The sequence below is a fragment of the Podarcis erhardii genome, assembly GCF_964252035.2.
Source record: "Podarcis erhardii genome assembly, chromosome: 2".
Taxonomy (NCBI): Eukaryota; Metazoa; Chordata; class Lepidosauria; order Squamata; family Lacertidae; genus Podarcis; species Podarcis erhardii.
This window is the reverse complement of record NC_138498.1, coordinates 19218548-19230608: the sequence shown is the minus strand read 5'-3', so window position 1 is coordinate 19230608 and position 12061 is coordinate 19218548. Positions and strand designations below refer to the sequence as shown.

Sequence of the window (12061 nt, the reverse complement as noted above, 5' to 3'; positions counted from 1 at the left end):
CAATACATCAGTGTCTTCAAGAAGTAGCCAGTCTTTTAACCAGCAGAAAGCTGCTGATTCATAATACAACCTTAAGTCTGGCAGGGCAAAGCCCCCTCTTTCTTTCGCATCAGTTAATATCTTAAACTTAATTCTGGGCTTTTTGCCCTGCCAGACAAATTTGGAAATATCTCTCTGCCACTTCCGAAAGCACTCTGTTTTGTCCACAATCTGTAATGTTTGAAACAAAAACAGCATTTTTGGCAATACATTCATCTTAATAGCAGCAATTTGGCCTAACAAGGAAAGTTTCAATCTTGTCCAACTTTCTAAATCTCTCTTAATTTCTGACCAACATTTCTCATAGCTGTCCTTAAATAGACTCAAGTTTTTTGCTGTTATATTCACCCCTAGGTATTTTACTTTTTTAACCACGTTTAACTCTGTCTCTCTCTGAAACCATTCTGACTCTGTAACTGTCAAGTTTTTTTCTAGTACCTTAGTTTTCTGCTTGTTTAGTTTAAATCCCGCCACCTGACCAAACTCTTGAATCAATTGTAATACTCTTTTCGTACTAGGTTCTGGCTCCTGTAAAGTCAAAACTAGGTCATCTGCAAAAGCTTTAAGTTTGTACTGTTTCACTCCGACCTGCCAACTCTACGATTCTATGAGTGTACCAGGCTGACAAAACTAGAGAGGCTGATTATTCCCATTTTACTGACACAGAACTGAGGCAGGTACAGGATCTGAACTGAAACTTTCAGGGCAGAATGAGTCAATAAGGAAGCAAATGCCCCTCCTTCCTCCCTAACCACTGAGAGATCCTCTAAATCAGGCATAGACAAACTCAGCCCTCCAGATGTTTTGGGACTACAACTCCCATGATCCCTAGTTAAGAGGACCAGTGGTCAGGGATGATGGGAGTTGTAGTCTCTGGAGCGCCGGGTTTGCCTATGCCTGCTCTAAATCAATCACGAGAATCTCTGCTTCGCAATGCCTGGAGGCTATCCCAAAGGGATGCCCGGTTGGAATATCACGAGTTAATAAACCGACACTAATCAAATGAAGGCCGCTGTCACCACTGGGGAAAGGATGGCTAGAAAAAGAAAGAGAGAGCAGGAAATCAGGCAGAGGCCAGAGTGTGAACTTGTGGGCTAAGACGCCTCCCCACCCTGAGCCCAGATATGGCAATGGATAAGGAAAAGAGTGATTACTTGACACTTCACCTATGGCAAGAGAAAGGAAGGGATGCCACACATTTATTTTATCATGCACAGGATTAAACCATTAATTGCTTTTTAATATACACTCCAGCAGACTATACAGTGGTATCTCGGGTTACATACGCTTCAGGTTACAGACTCCGCTAACCCAGAAATAGTACCTCGGGTTAAGAACTTTGCTTCAGGGTGAGAACAGAAATCGTGCAGTGGCAGTGTGGTGGAAGCAGGAGGTCCCATTAGCTAAAGTGGTGCTTCAGGTTAAGAACAGTTTCAGGTTAAGAACGGACCTCCGGAACGAATTAAGTTCTTAACCCAAGGTACCACTGTATATGAAAAAGCATGCAACAACCTATTCCACAAGAAGCTAATCCTGGTTTGCTTTCTTAGTGGCCAGTTTATAACTTCTGAGGCTATACCACTGAGCAACAGCATCTCGTTTGTTCCTCGGTGCTTACTATTTTTTCCGACTAGGCTAGCTAAAATACTTTATAGCTGGCGGTGGCAAGCAACAGAAGTGGCAACAGTGGCCTCTGGTGGCACTGGGGCCAAACAGCACACACAAACCGCATCTGAAGCTAGTTCACAGCTAAAGCTCCGAACTGCCTATAAATTGCAGAATCGATTTGGAGGGGGTGGGACTTGGGTCTTAAATTTGAGAAAAGCGTAAACAAGCATAAATAGGTTTCTTTAGATTGGCTCGCTTTCAAAAGGAGGAGTTAAAAATTTGACAGTCGTGCGTATTCTCTCTGTGTGCTATAATCACCGTATTTTTCGCTCTATAAGGCGCATCCGATCATAAGATGCACCTAGTTTTTAGAGGAGGAAAACAAAAAAAGCCAGCAAAAGCTGCAGACATGTCTGCTCTTTAAAGATAGAGTGGCTCTTGCTGGCTTTTCCAGGAGGTGGGAGAAGGGACTGACAAACTGCCCTCCGTCCCTTCTCCCACCTCCCTGAAAAGCCAGAGCAAGCTGCACAGCTATCGCTGAAGCCACATATACAGACACACAGAGAGAGAGAGATGGAGATGAAGAGAAAGAACAGTCCTCAGAGAAAAAAAGCTCTGCTATAATCAAACAGCACATTGTAGAAACTAAGCCCTGCTCCTAAACCGCTCACTGCTTGAGGACATGTTTAGGGACACTTAATGTTGCCATCAATAAATGCATTAGTTCCTGTTTTGCACATGATGCAAAACTTTGTCTCAATGGAGAAAGTGTGAGAAACAATGGGCAAGTGTGCAGCCTTTAGCTCAAGGGTTATTCCTGCACAAACACCATTCATATGAACATGGCTAACAAAGGAGCAGAGAGATCACAGACATATTTTGCAATCTGATCACCCCCCATGCAATTGGAAATTACGGTTACAGACCACAATCTGTAAACTTAGTTTCTAGTTTTATGTGCACGCATGTACACATGCACACACACACAACCATTTGTATTGCATACAGAAATGTCACAATGCTGATTTACTGGCCGAGGGAGCCAGCGTTTTGTCCGCAGACAGCTTTCCAGGTCTAGGCGAACCAAAGCAGTGCACGGAAACACCATTTACCTTCCCGCTGGAGTGGTACCTATTTATCTACTTGCACTTTGACGTGCTTTCGAACTGCTATGTTGGCAGGAGCAGGGACCGAGCAACGGGAGTTCACTCCGTCGTGGGGATTCGAACCACCGACCTTCTGATCGGCAAGCCCTAGGCTCATGCACATCAAACAAAGCATTTAAGGTAATTAAAGGCACCGATCACCTTCTAATGAAGGTCAAAAGGTTATATGCGAATGCCGCAGAGCTTTTTCTGCTATACAATCTCACCAAAAAAGAAGCCTAACAGAGGTCCCAACACAAGCTTTCCATGCTGCTAAGTTCAATAAAGAGAAAGGGGAGAAGGGAGAGAGACTTGTAACAGGAGGCCATTAAGAGCCTTCATTATTTCCAGTGCTGTGCTCTTCTTGTTGTGTTTTACGGCCCAGTTTCCAGACTGGGCTAAAATTAAAAGCAAGTCAACTTTGAACCTCTGTGTGAGCTTTTTGTTTTACTCGAGGCGTATATGAATCTAGCCGCGCTGGGGTTCACACTTCACTGCTTGTAAAGCAACATGAAGATAAAGAGCGAGATGATATTTCAGGGGACAGGGATGAAAACAATATGCCCGGCAGGGCATGTTCTCTATTTACACACAAGGGGGACTCGGCTAGACTGGTAAAGAAAAAGCGATTTATATGCATTGTATGTACGATATAACATTGTGCCACCAGGTGGCGATGTGCAGTCCCGTTCCCCCCTACCTGTTTTCCCTGTTTAAATTGACAACGCTTTAAACTGAAATACTCCTCTGATGTCTCTAGATCCAGCCAGGGCTTGAGGGAGCGCAAAAAAGCATCTGTAAAATCTCTCTATCAATGCTTGTATTAGATTTATGAAAAGCCATATCTTTTTCTTTTTTCTTTAATTCCTTCTTAGATATCTCCCATTAGTTTCAACGGTAGCAATTAAGTGAAAACACAACGCACGGTAACTAAATAGGACTGAACGTGCTTTTCTTAGCAGGGGGTAACAAATAAGGCAATAACACCATTTTAGGCGATTGGAAACTGGAGTGCAGTTTCAAAGATTTAAGGAATTAATCTGGTGCTGGTAAGACTTAATTGGAGCATCCTGTTCCGTTGTGGGCATAAAAAATTCAGGAAGGATGATGGAAACTTGGGAAAGGTTTAGAGAGGAGCTACGAAAATGACAAAGGGCAGTTTTTTATGAGCTAAGAAGAATGGTGCATTTCAGCGAAGGAAAGGATGGTTTAAAAAAGGGGCTATTTTACAAGTATTTATGAGATCATACAACTGAGGAGTGGGCATTATTGCTTACTCTGTCCACTGCCTATAGGACAGACAAGGACATCTGCTGTAGACATCAGGAAATATTTTGAGTGAAAGAGGTTCTGAAGTGGAACAGACTGCCCAAGTACTGTAATGAGTTAATTTTCATCCCTAAAGTAAGTTTTTATATAGATATAAACCTTGCCAAACCTAGTATATGTATATACCTTGCCAACAAAGGTCCGTATAGTAAAAGCTCTGGTTTTCCCTGTAGTGATGTATGGAAGTGAGAGCTGGACCATAAAGAAGGCTGATCACCGAAGAATTGATGCTTTTGAATTATGGTGCTGGAGGAGACTCTTGAGAGTCCCATGGAATGCAAGAAGATCAAACCTATCCATTCTGAAGGAAATCAGCCCTGAATGCTCACTGGAAGGACAGATCCTGAAGCTGAGCTCCAATACTTTGGCCACCTCATGAGAAGAGAAGACTCCCTGGAAAAGACCCTGATGTTGGGAAAGATCACAAGGAGAAGGGGACGACAGAGGACGAGATGGTTGGACAGTGTTCTCAAAGCTACCAGCCTGAGTTTGACCAAACTGTGGGAGGCAGTGGAAGACAGGAGTGCCTGGTGTGCTCTGGTCCATGGGGTCACGAAGAGTCGGGCACAACTAAACGACTAAACAACAACAACAACACCACACACACACACACACACACACACACACACACATATATGGACAGGTAGATCTATCAGGGATGTTTATGGTGCAGAACTGCCTTCCTTGGCACTAGGATGGCCATGTCTCCTACTTTACAAGGGGCAGTCCTCTACAGTGGTACCTTGGTTCTCAAACTTAATCCGTTCCGGAAGTCTGTTCCAAAACCAAAGCGTTCCAAAACCAAAGTGTGCTTTCCCATAGAAAGTAACGCAAAATGGATTAATCCAACCCCTAAAACAGCAATTTAACATGAATTTTACCATCTAACGAAACCATTGAGCCATAAAATGAAAGCAATAAACAATGTACTGCAGTCATGCAATCAATCCATCAGTAGCTGAACTGGGTTCCACACAGTCACAAAAACAAAACGAAAAAGCCGCAAAAACAAAAACGCAGACATCAGTGCAACACTCAAAATTGAAGCGTGGCACTCAAATCGGAGCACATTCGGCTTCCAAAAAAAGTTTGGAAACTGGAACACTTATTTCCGGGTTTGCAGCGTTCGGGTTCCAAGTTGTTTGAGTACAAAGGCGTTTGAGAACCAAGCTACCACTGTATTTAAAGGATTGCCTTTCTCAAGTCCGGTTTAATGACAAATAAACATAAGGAAGGGAACAGCAGAGAAGTCTGGAGTTGATTTTGAAAAGCGCCACAATACAATAAATAAGATCCGATTTTGAAATGCTCTTACAACACCTAAGCAGATACTAAGTAATACCCCCAGCTTGAAAAAGGGGAAAAGGAGCGAAGAGATGTCCCTCCCTTGATCTACCTTATGACAATCACCTCCAGGAATAACTTCCAGAATATGCACCAAGGGCCCTTCGTTCCTGTTGATGCCTCCTACAACGTTCAAGCCAAGGCCTGTTCCCTTGGAAACAGTGATGATCTGAAACACGCTGTCACTAGACAAGAAGAGAAAACAAAGTTAGCTTTCAAAGGTCAGTGGCTGGAACACCAGGATCAGCCTGAAGCAGACAACTCCTTTTGTTTTCTCCTAAGGATGCTATGGCATCAAGGTTGCTCCAAGATGCTTACATCTTAATTGGGCGAGCAGCCTTCGGTGTAAAGATGCAGCTACAGGTGGCTGTTTGTGTAACCAGAGGTGGAATCCAGCACTGCTGTGCGGACGGGAACCTTCGGAGCAGAGCTTTATCATAGAATCATAGAATCATAGAGTTGGAAGAGACCACAAGGGCCATCGAGTCCAACCTCCTGCTCTCATAAAAGACAAATCTGCTTCAGTCGGCCCAGGAGGAATCCCTACACAATCTGCGTTTGATAATAAAGCAGTCAAAGGAAGATACCTTGGCAGGGTGGATAAAAATCAATGATTTTTAAAAAATAATTTTAAAATTTGATATTTTTTCATTTAATTAGATTTTATTTAAATTGGATTTTTTTAAAATTTAAATTAGATTTTTAAAACAAAATGGTTTTGGAGGAACAATCTTTCTAAAGATAGTTTTGAGTTACATTATAGCCCAAAGGCTATCAGGAAATAAGGATCTGTTTTAAGTTTTTCATGTGTGCTAAAACTCAGCCTAAGTTGTTGGTTTAAAAAAAAAAAAAAAAGTGTAACCACATCAGTGAACAAATATGGATACATATGCTATAACGTTATTGTTTCAGTTAAATAAATTGTTTAAATTGTTATTAAGGAGATGATTATTTTTCTCCTTCCAATAAGCTAGCAAGGGCTGATGGAAATTGGAGTCCACAGCACCTGGAGCACACAAACATGGCAGAAGGCTGCTGCAGGTACAGTGGTACCTCGCAAGACGAATGCCTCGTAAGATGAAAAACTCGCAAGACGAAAGAGTTTTTCGTTTTTTGAGTTGCCTCACAAGACAAATTTCCCTATGGGCTTGCTTCGCAAGACGAAAACGTCTTGCAAGTTTGTTTCCTTTTTTATTAAAACCGTTAATACCCAGGGTGCATTCAGGGGGTGCAGTTGCGACTTGACTTCAAGGAGCAACTCATAGCACGCGGTGTGGTAGCCTTTTTTGAGGTTTTTGAAGACTTTGGTGATTTTTGAAGCTTTTCCAAAGTCCGTGCTTCGCAAGACAAAAAAATCGCAAGACGAAAAAACTTGCAGAACGAATTAATTTCGTCTAGCGAGGTACCACTGTATTCACATTTACAGAAAAAACCACCAGTGCTAGACCAGACAGGGCGAAATGGATGCCCACGCCTGATGAATTCCACAGCCAACTTGCTTTCCAAGCAGATTTGCAGAGAAACAGAACATGAAATAAATGAATGCGTCAGAATTCATACAAGTTCTGCTTTGATTGCTTCCATTCGCTTTTGGCAGCTCAGGGTAGGTAAGATGGCTTCTGGAACGCTAACACTGTCATGCTTTCAATAGGTATTTCCCACAAATTCTGGGAGCAGGGGGACGGAGAAACAACCTGCAAATGATTTCAAACATTACTTTGTGGTGGCTTGAAGAGAAGTTGCTGTCAGGGGCTTTCCGTGGTGGTTTGCAATGATGTCGCTTGGATACAGCAGCTGTGGGCTTAGTGACCTCGAAGACGATCCCAAAGAGAGGCTGTCAGCAGGTTTACCTTAGAAGGAGAGAGAAAGGCAAAAGGACATACAGTGGTACCTTGGTTCTCAAACGTCTTGGTTCTCAAATGCTCAAATGTGGTTGTCGGCTTTTGTTTGCAGGGTGCCTGCACCAATCAGAAGCTGCGCCTTGGTTTTCGAACATTTCGGAAGTCAAACGGACTTCCGGAACGGATTAAGTTTGGCACTTTTGTTTTTACTTTTTATTTTGCGTTTTTGTTTTTAAGGCTTTTTCGGTTAATTTGTTTTTGTGACTGTGCGGAACCCTGTTCAGCTACTGACTGATTGATTGTGTGACTGCAGAAACGGATAAAAGCCCCCTATCCAAACAATGACCATCATCGGTGAAGGTAAGAAAAAAAAATTAATTTAATTTTTATCATCTACAATACTCTTACAGTGGTACCTCTAGTTACAGACTCGATCTGTTCCAGGGTGCTCTTCACACCCCGAAAGTCCGCAACTAGAGCGCCACTTCTGCACACGTGCATGGCGTGAAAGAGCACTTCTGCGCATGCGCAAGACGCACAGAACACTTCTGCGCATGTGCAAGACGTGTAGAGTGTTTCTGCAAATGCGCGCCGGGTGAAACCTGGAAGCATGCACTTCTAGGTTTGCTGCGTTCATATCCTGAAAAAACGCACCCAGAGACTGATGTAACAAGAGGTACGACTGTATTTGTTTTATAGTGCAGTGCATTATTATTGCTTTCATTCTATGGATCAATGGTCTCATTAGATAGTAAAATTCATGTTCAATTTCTGTTTTAGGGGTTGTTTTTAAAAGTATGGAACGGATTAATCCATTTTGCATTACTTTCTATGGGAAAGCATGCCTTGGTTTTGGAACGCTTTGGTTTTGGAACAGACTTTCGTAATGGATTAAGTTTCAGAACCAAGGTACCCCTGTATATCCTCAGTTACCTTCTGGAAACCTCAAATCGGCAATTTGCAACACAGGTGATCAAAACTGATGCAAGAAGAGCCATACAGGTTTCTTGGGGCTGGACTAGTACTGAGCAGTTGGCTTGCTGGTCTTTGTCTCGATTTGCTGTTCATATAAGGTGTGACTGGAAAGTTCAGTGAATGGTCACAGAAATCGGACAGTGAGAAATATTTGAACATACATACCTTACAGGCCTTCAAAGTAGCCCCCCCTCTGAAACAATGCACCATTGACAACATTCATAGAACTGTTGTAAACCTCTGAAGAAATCCTCTTTTCGTACTGCTTTCAGTTCCCTCGTCACAAAAGCTTGGATGTGTGAAATGTTGGGAAATCTGTGCCCTTTCGGTGCAGATTTCAGTTTGGGAAAAAGGAAGAAATCCGGTGGGGCCAGATCGCGAGAATATGGAGGGTGGGACAACTCAGTAACCTCAGTAACGATTTCATGCGGAATATACAATTCTTCCGCCATCATTCTGATGGACAAACGCCAATTCTGCATCAGTAACTCACAAACTCTATCGACGTTTGCCGCCGTTCTGCTCATCGACGGCCTGCCAGACTGAGGGTCAACTTCGATGGCTTGCCACCCTTCTCGGAAATGCTTAAACCACTCATATACTGTCTTTCGAGTTACGGCTTCATCTCCGTACACAACAGTGCGCATTTTGTGGGTTTCCGATACCGACTGAATATTTCTCGCTGTCAGATTTCTGTGACCATTCGCCAAACATTCCAGTCACACCTTGTATTTAGTGGCAATTGCCTTGTATAGTAACTACTTATGCAGCTCAGAGTGTTCCCAAATTACAGTGGTACCTCAGGTTACATACGCTTCAGGTTACATACGCTTCAGGTTACAGACTCCGCTAACCCAGAAATAGTGCTTCAGGTTAAGAACTTTGCTTCAGGATAAGAACAGAAATCGTGCTCCAACAGCGCAGCGGCAGCAGCAGGAGGCCCCATTAGCTAAAGTGGTGCTTCAGGTTAAGAACAGTTTCAGGTTAAGAACGGACCTCCAGAATGAATTAAGTACTTAACCCGAGGTACCACTGTACAAGCAAGGGACTTTATGCTGTTACAAACCAATGAGGACCAAGACACTGCTTTGTAATGTGTGAAATGAGCCCCTAGGGGGCATTGCCACACTTCTCTCTTGCTCAACTGATTTGTAAGGGAGTATCGATTGAACAGAGGTGTCCTTTCTGTCCATCAAACATCAACCCACATGTAAAATCTGGGTTAAGGGTCTACTTTCCAATTCATGCAAGCATTCCTACCGACCTGAAATATTAATGGAGGCCACCAGGCCACCAAACATATTCTACGCTGCACAAAGAATATATATATAACCAGCAGCTCACCAGCTAGGAGTTGTGTCGGGGAATTCCTCACAGAGTCTGTGTTGCTATGCGAGCTGAACTTCTCCATCAGGTTCAGAAATTCTACCCTGGGAACAAAGAGGATGAAGAGATGTTTTATATATCGATGTCACTTCTGAACGTCTCGTTCCAAGGCTTTTCAAGGAAATGGCACCGAGGATTGCATCCAACAAAGTTGTTGCGTTTCGAGGTCCCCAAGCCACCCCCCAATAATTCACACATCACACATCAATTTTGGTTTGGGTTTTTGGCACGATTTTGGCCACAACTTTATTTAAATACACACAAGTGAGTGGTTGCTTAGGCATTGGTTCCAACTATCTGTCCTTGCCCAGGGACAGAACTTACTTCCGGATTCCAGCGGAAGCCAGTGAGGGAAACAATTTTGGGGAGAAAATGAAGCTGAGCCTCAGTCCCTCACTTTTCACCCTCATGCTCCTGGTGGCTTGCACGGCCCAAGTCCGATGCCAGGGACAAGGACGAAAAGAATGGCAAGCCCCTGGATTCCTTTAACGGAATTCCCTTTCCGCACCACCATTGGAGGGGTAGGCACTTACCACTCCACCAACCAATTTGAACCAATGCCTAACCGCCAACCTTACAAGTTGTGACGATTTGCTATGCAGTAGGCAAAAACCAAATGGCACCAGACAATCAGCCAAATGGACAGAATTCCTACCAGGCCCCTGCCTCAAAGCAGACGACCCCATGACAGGCATAGCAAGGTCAAGCGAACAACCCCCCCCCCAATACAGGGAGGGTGGGCGGGTGATCCGGTGCAAGCAGCCAAGAGGACGCCCAAAGTTGGGCGACCAATATTTAAAACCTCTGACCCCTCCTTCAAAACTGGCAACAAGCAATCGTCCCCAGCGACCCAATTAACCAATTCACTGCCCGGGTCACTCCGCAAATCCGCCCAGCAACACTGGGGTGGCTTGTATCCCCCACCGCGACACGTGCTCTCTGCTAGGGAGAACATGTATAGCACGACAATGCAAAAGGACTTCCTCTGCCACTTCTCGCACCCCCTCTAAATCAGTTTCTATTGTTCAGGCAGAAGTCCTCGGACAACTTGGTTGCATACAACCCTTACCAAACGCTGGACGAAAACTTTGCTTTCATTCAGCCTCTTACATGGCAGGGAATTCCTGCAGCAGTGCTTGACCTAGTCCCACGCCAGAAGGAGAATGCTGGAAGAAAAATTCTCAGACAGCAGAGCATGAAACTCTTAATCACAGAGCCCCATGCTGGCCAAAGGTTTCCTGCATGGCGGGGGCTGGATTAGTAACTCTGTAACTCTCGTGGTCCCTTCCAACTCTACAGCTCTACTAGAAATATATTTTTAAAAAATAAAAATTGTCCAGTAGTACCTTAAGGTAAAGGTAAAGGTACCCCTGCCTGTACGGGCCAGTCTTGTCCGACTCTAGGGTTGTGCGCTCATCTCACTCTAGAGGCCGGAAGCCGGCGCCGTCCGCAGACACTTCCGGGTCAAGTGGCCAGCGTGACGAAGCTGCTCTGGCGAACCTGCACCAGCGCCGTTCACGGAACGCCGTTTACCTTCCCGCTATAAAGCGGTACCTATTTATCTACTTGCACTTAAGGGTGCTTACGAACTGCTAGGTGGGCAGGAGCTGGGACCAAAGGACGGGAGCTCACCCCGCCGCGGGGATTCGAACCGCCGACCATACGATCGGCAAGTCCTAGGCACTGTGGTTTTACCCACAGCGCCACCCACGTCCCTACTAGAAATATATTTTTAAAAATAAAAAAATAATTGTCCAGTAGCACCTTAGAGACCGACTAAGTTTGCTCTTGGTATGAGCTTTCGTGTGCATGCACACTTCTTCAGATACACATCCACAAGAAAGCTCATACCAAGAACAAACTTAGTCGGTCTCTAAGGTGCTACTGGACAATTTATTTATTTATTTTATATATTTCTACTGCGTCAGACCAACGCGGCTACGTACCTGAATCTACAATTCTACGATTCTTTAAATTCAAGAACAAATGATACAAGAATCAATGGCCCCAGTTCAAGCTGGAGTTCAATTTCAAATATGGTTAAGATGCACCACTTGCAAAAGTACAACTGAGCACATTATTATTATTATTATTATTATTTATATACTTGCTTATACCCAGAGGTCTCTGGGCGGTTCATAGAATAAAATCAAAATATAAAACCATAAAATATATAATCAAAATAAAAACAACCCATAACCCACCCCCACAAAACACATTTTAAAAGGGCATAGGATCCTCACAACATTTAACGTAAGACAATAAACAAACCTGGAAAAGAGCCACTCATTGGAAAGACCCGGATATCAGTAATGTTTGCACATCCTTGTATGAACTCAAACAAGAAAAAAAATATAATCTACAGATAGGGCTGCTACTGTGCAATGTCAGATA

At 43.8% G+C, this 12061-nt stretch overlaps 1 protein-coding gene across 1 annotated transcript in view; it reads right to left on the bottom strand.

Moving 5' to 3' along the window:
- STXBP4 (syntaxin binding protein 4) overlaps positions 1-12061 on the bottom strand; it is a 136031-nt gene that overhangs the window by 115461 nt on the left and 8509 nt on the right. The window contains exons 2-4 of the mRNA XM_081849703.1: positions 9626-9711; positions 7183-7315; positions 5518-5650 (exon numbers count right to left, since the gene is read on the bottom strand). Of these exons, the coding sequence (XP_081705829.1) occupies positions 5518-5650; positions 7183-7315; positions 9626-9692 (333 nt within the window). The 5' untranslated portion in view covers positions 9693-9711. The remainder of the gene's footprint in view (positions 1-5517; positions 5651-7182; positions 7316-9625; positions 9712-12061) is intronic.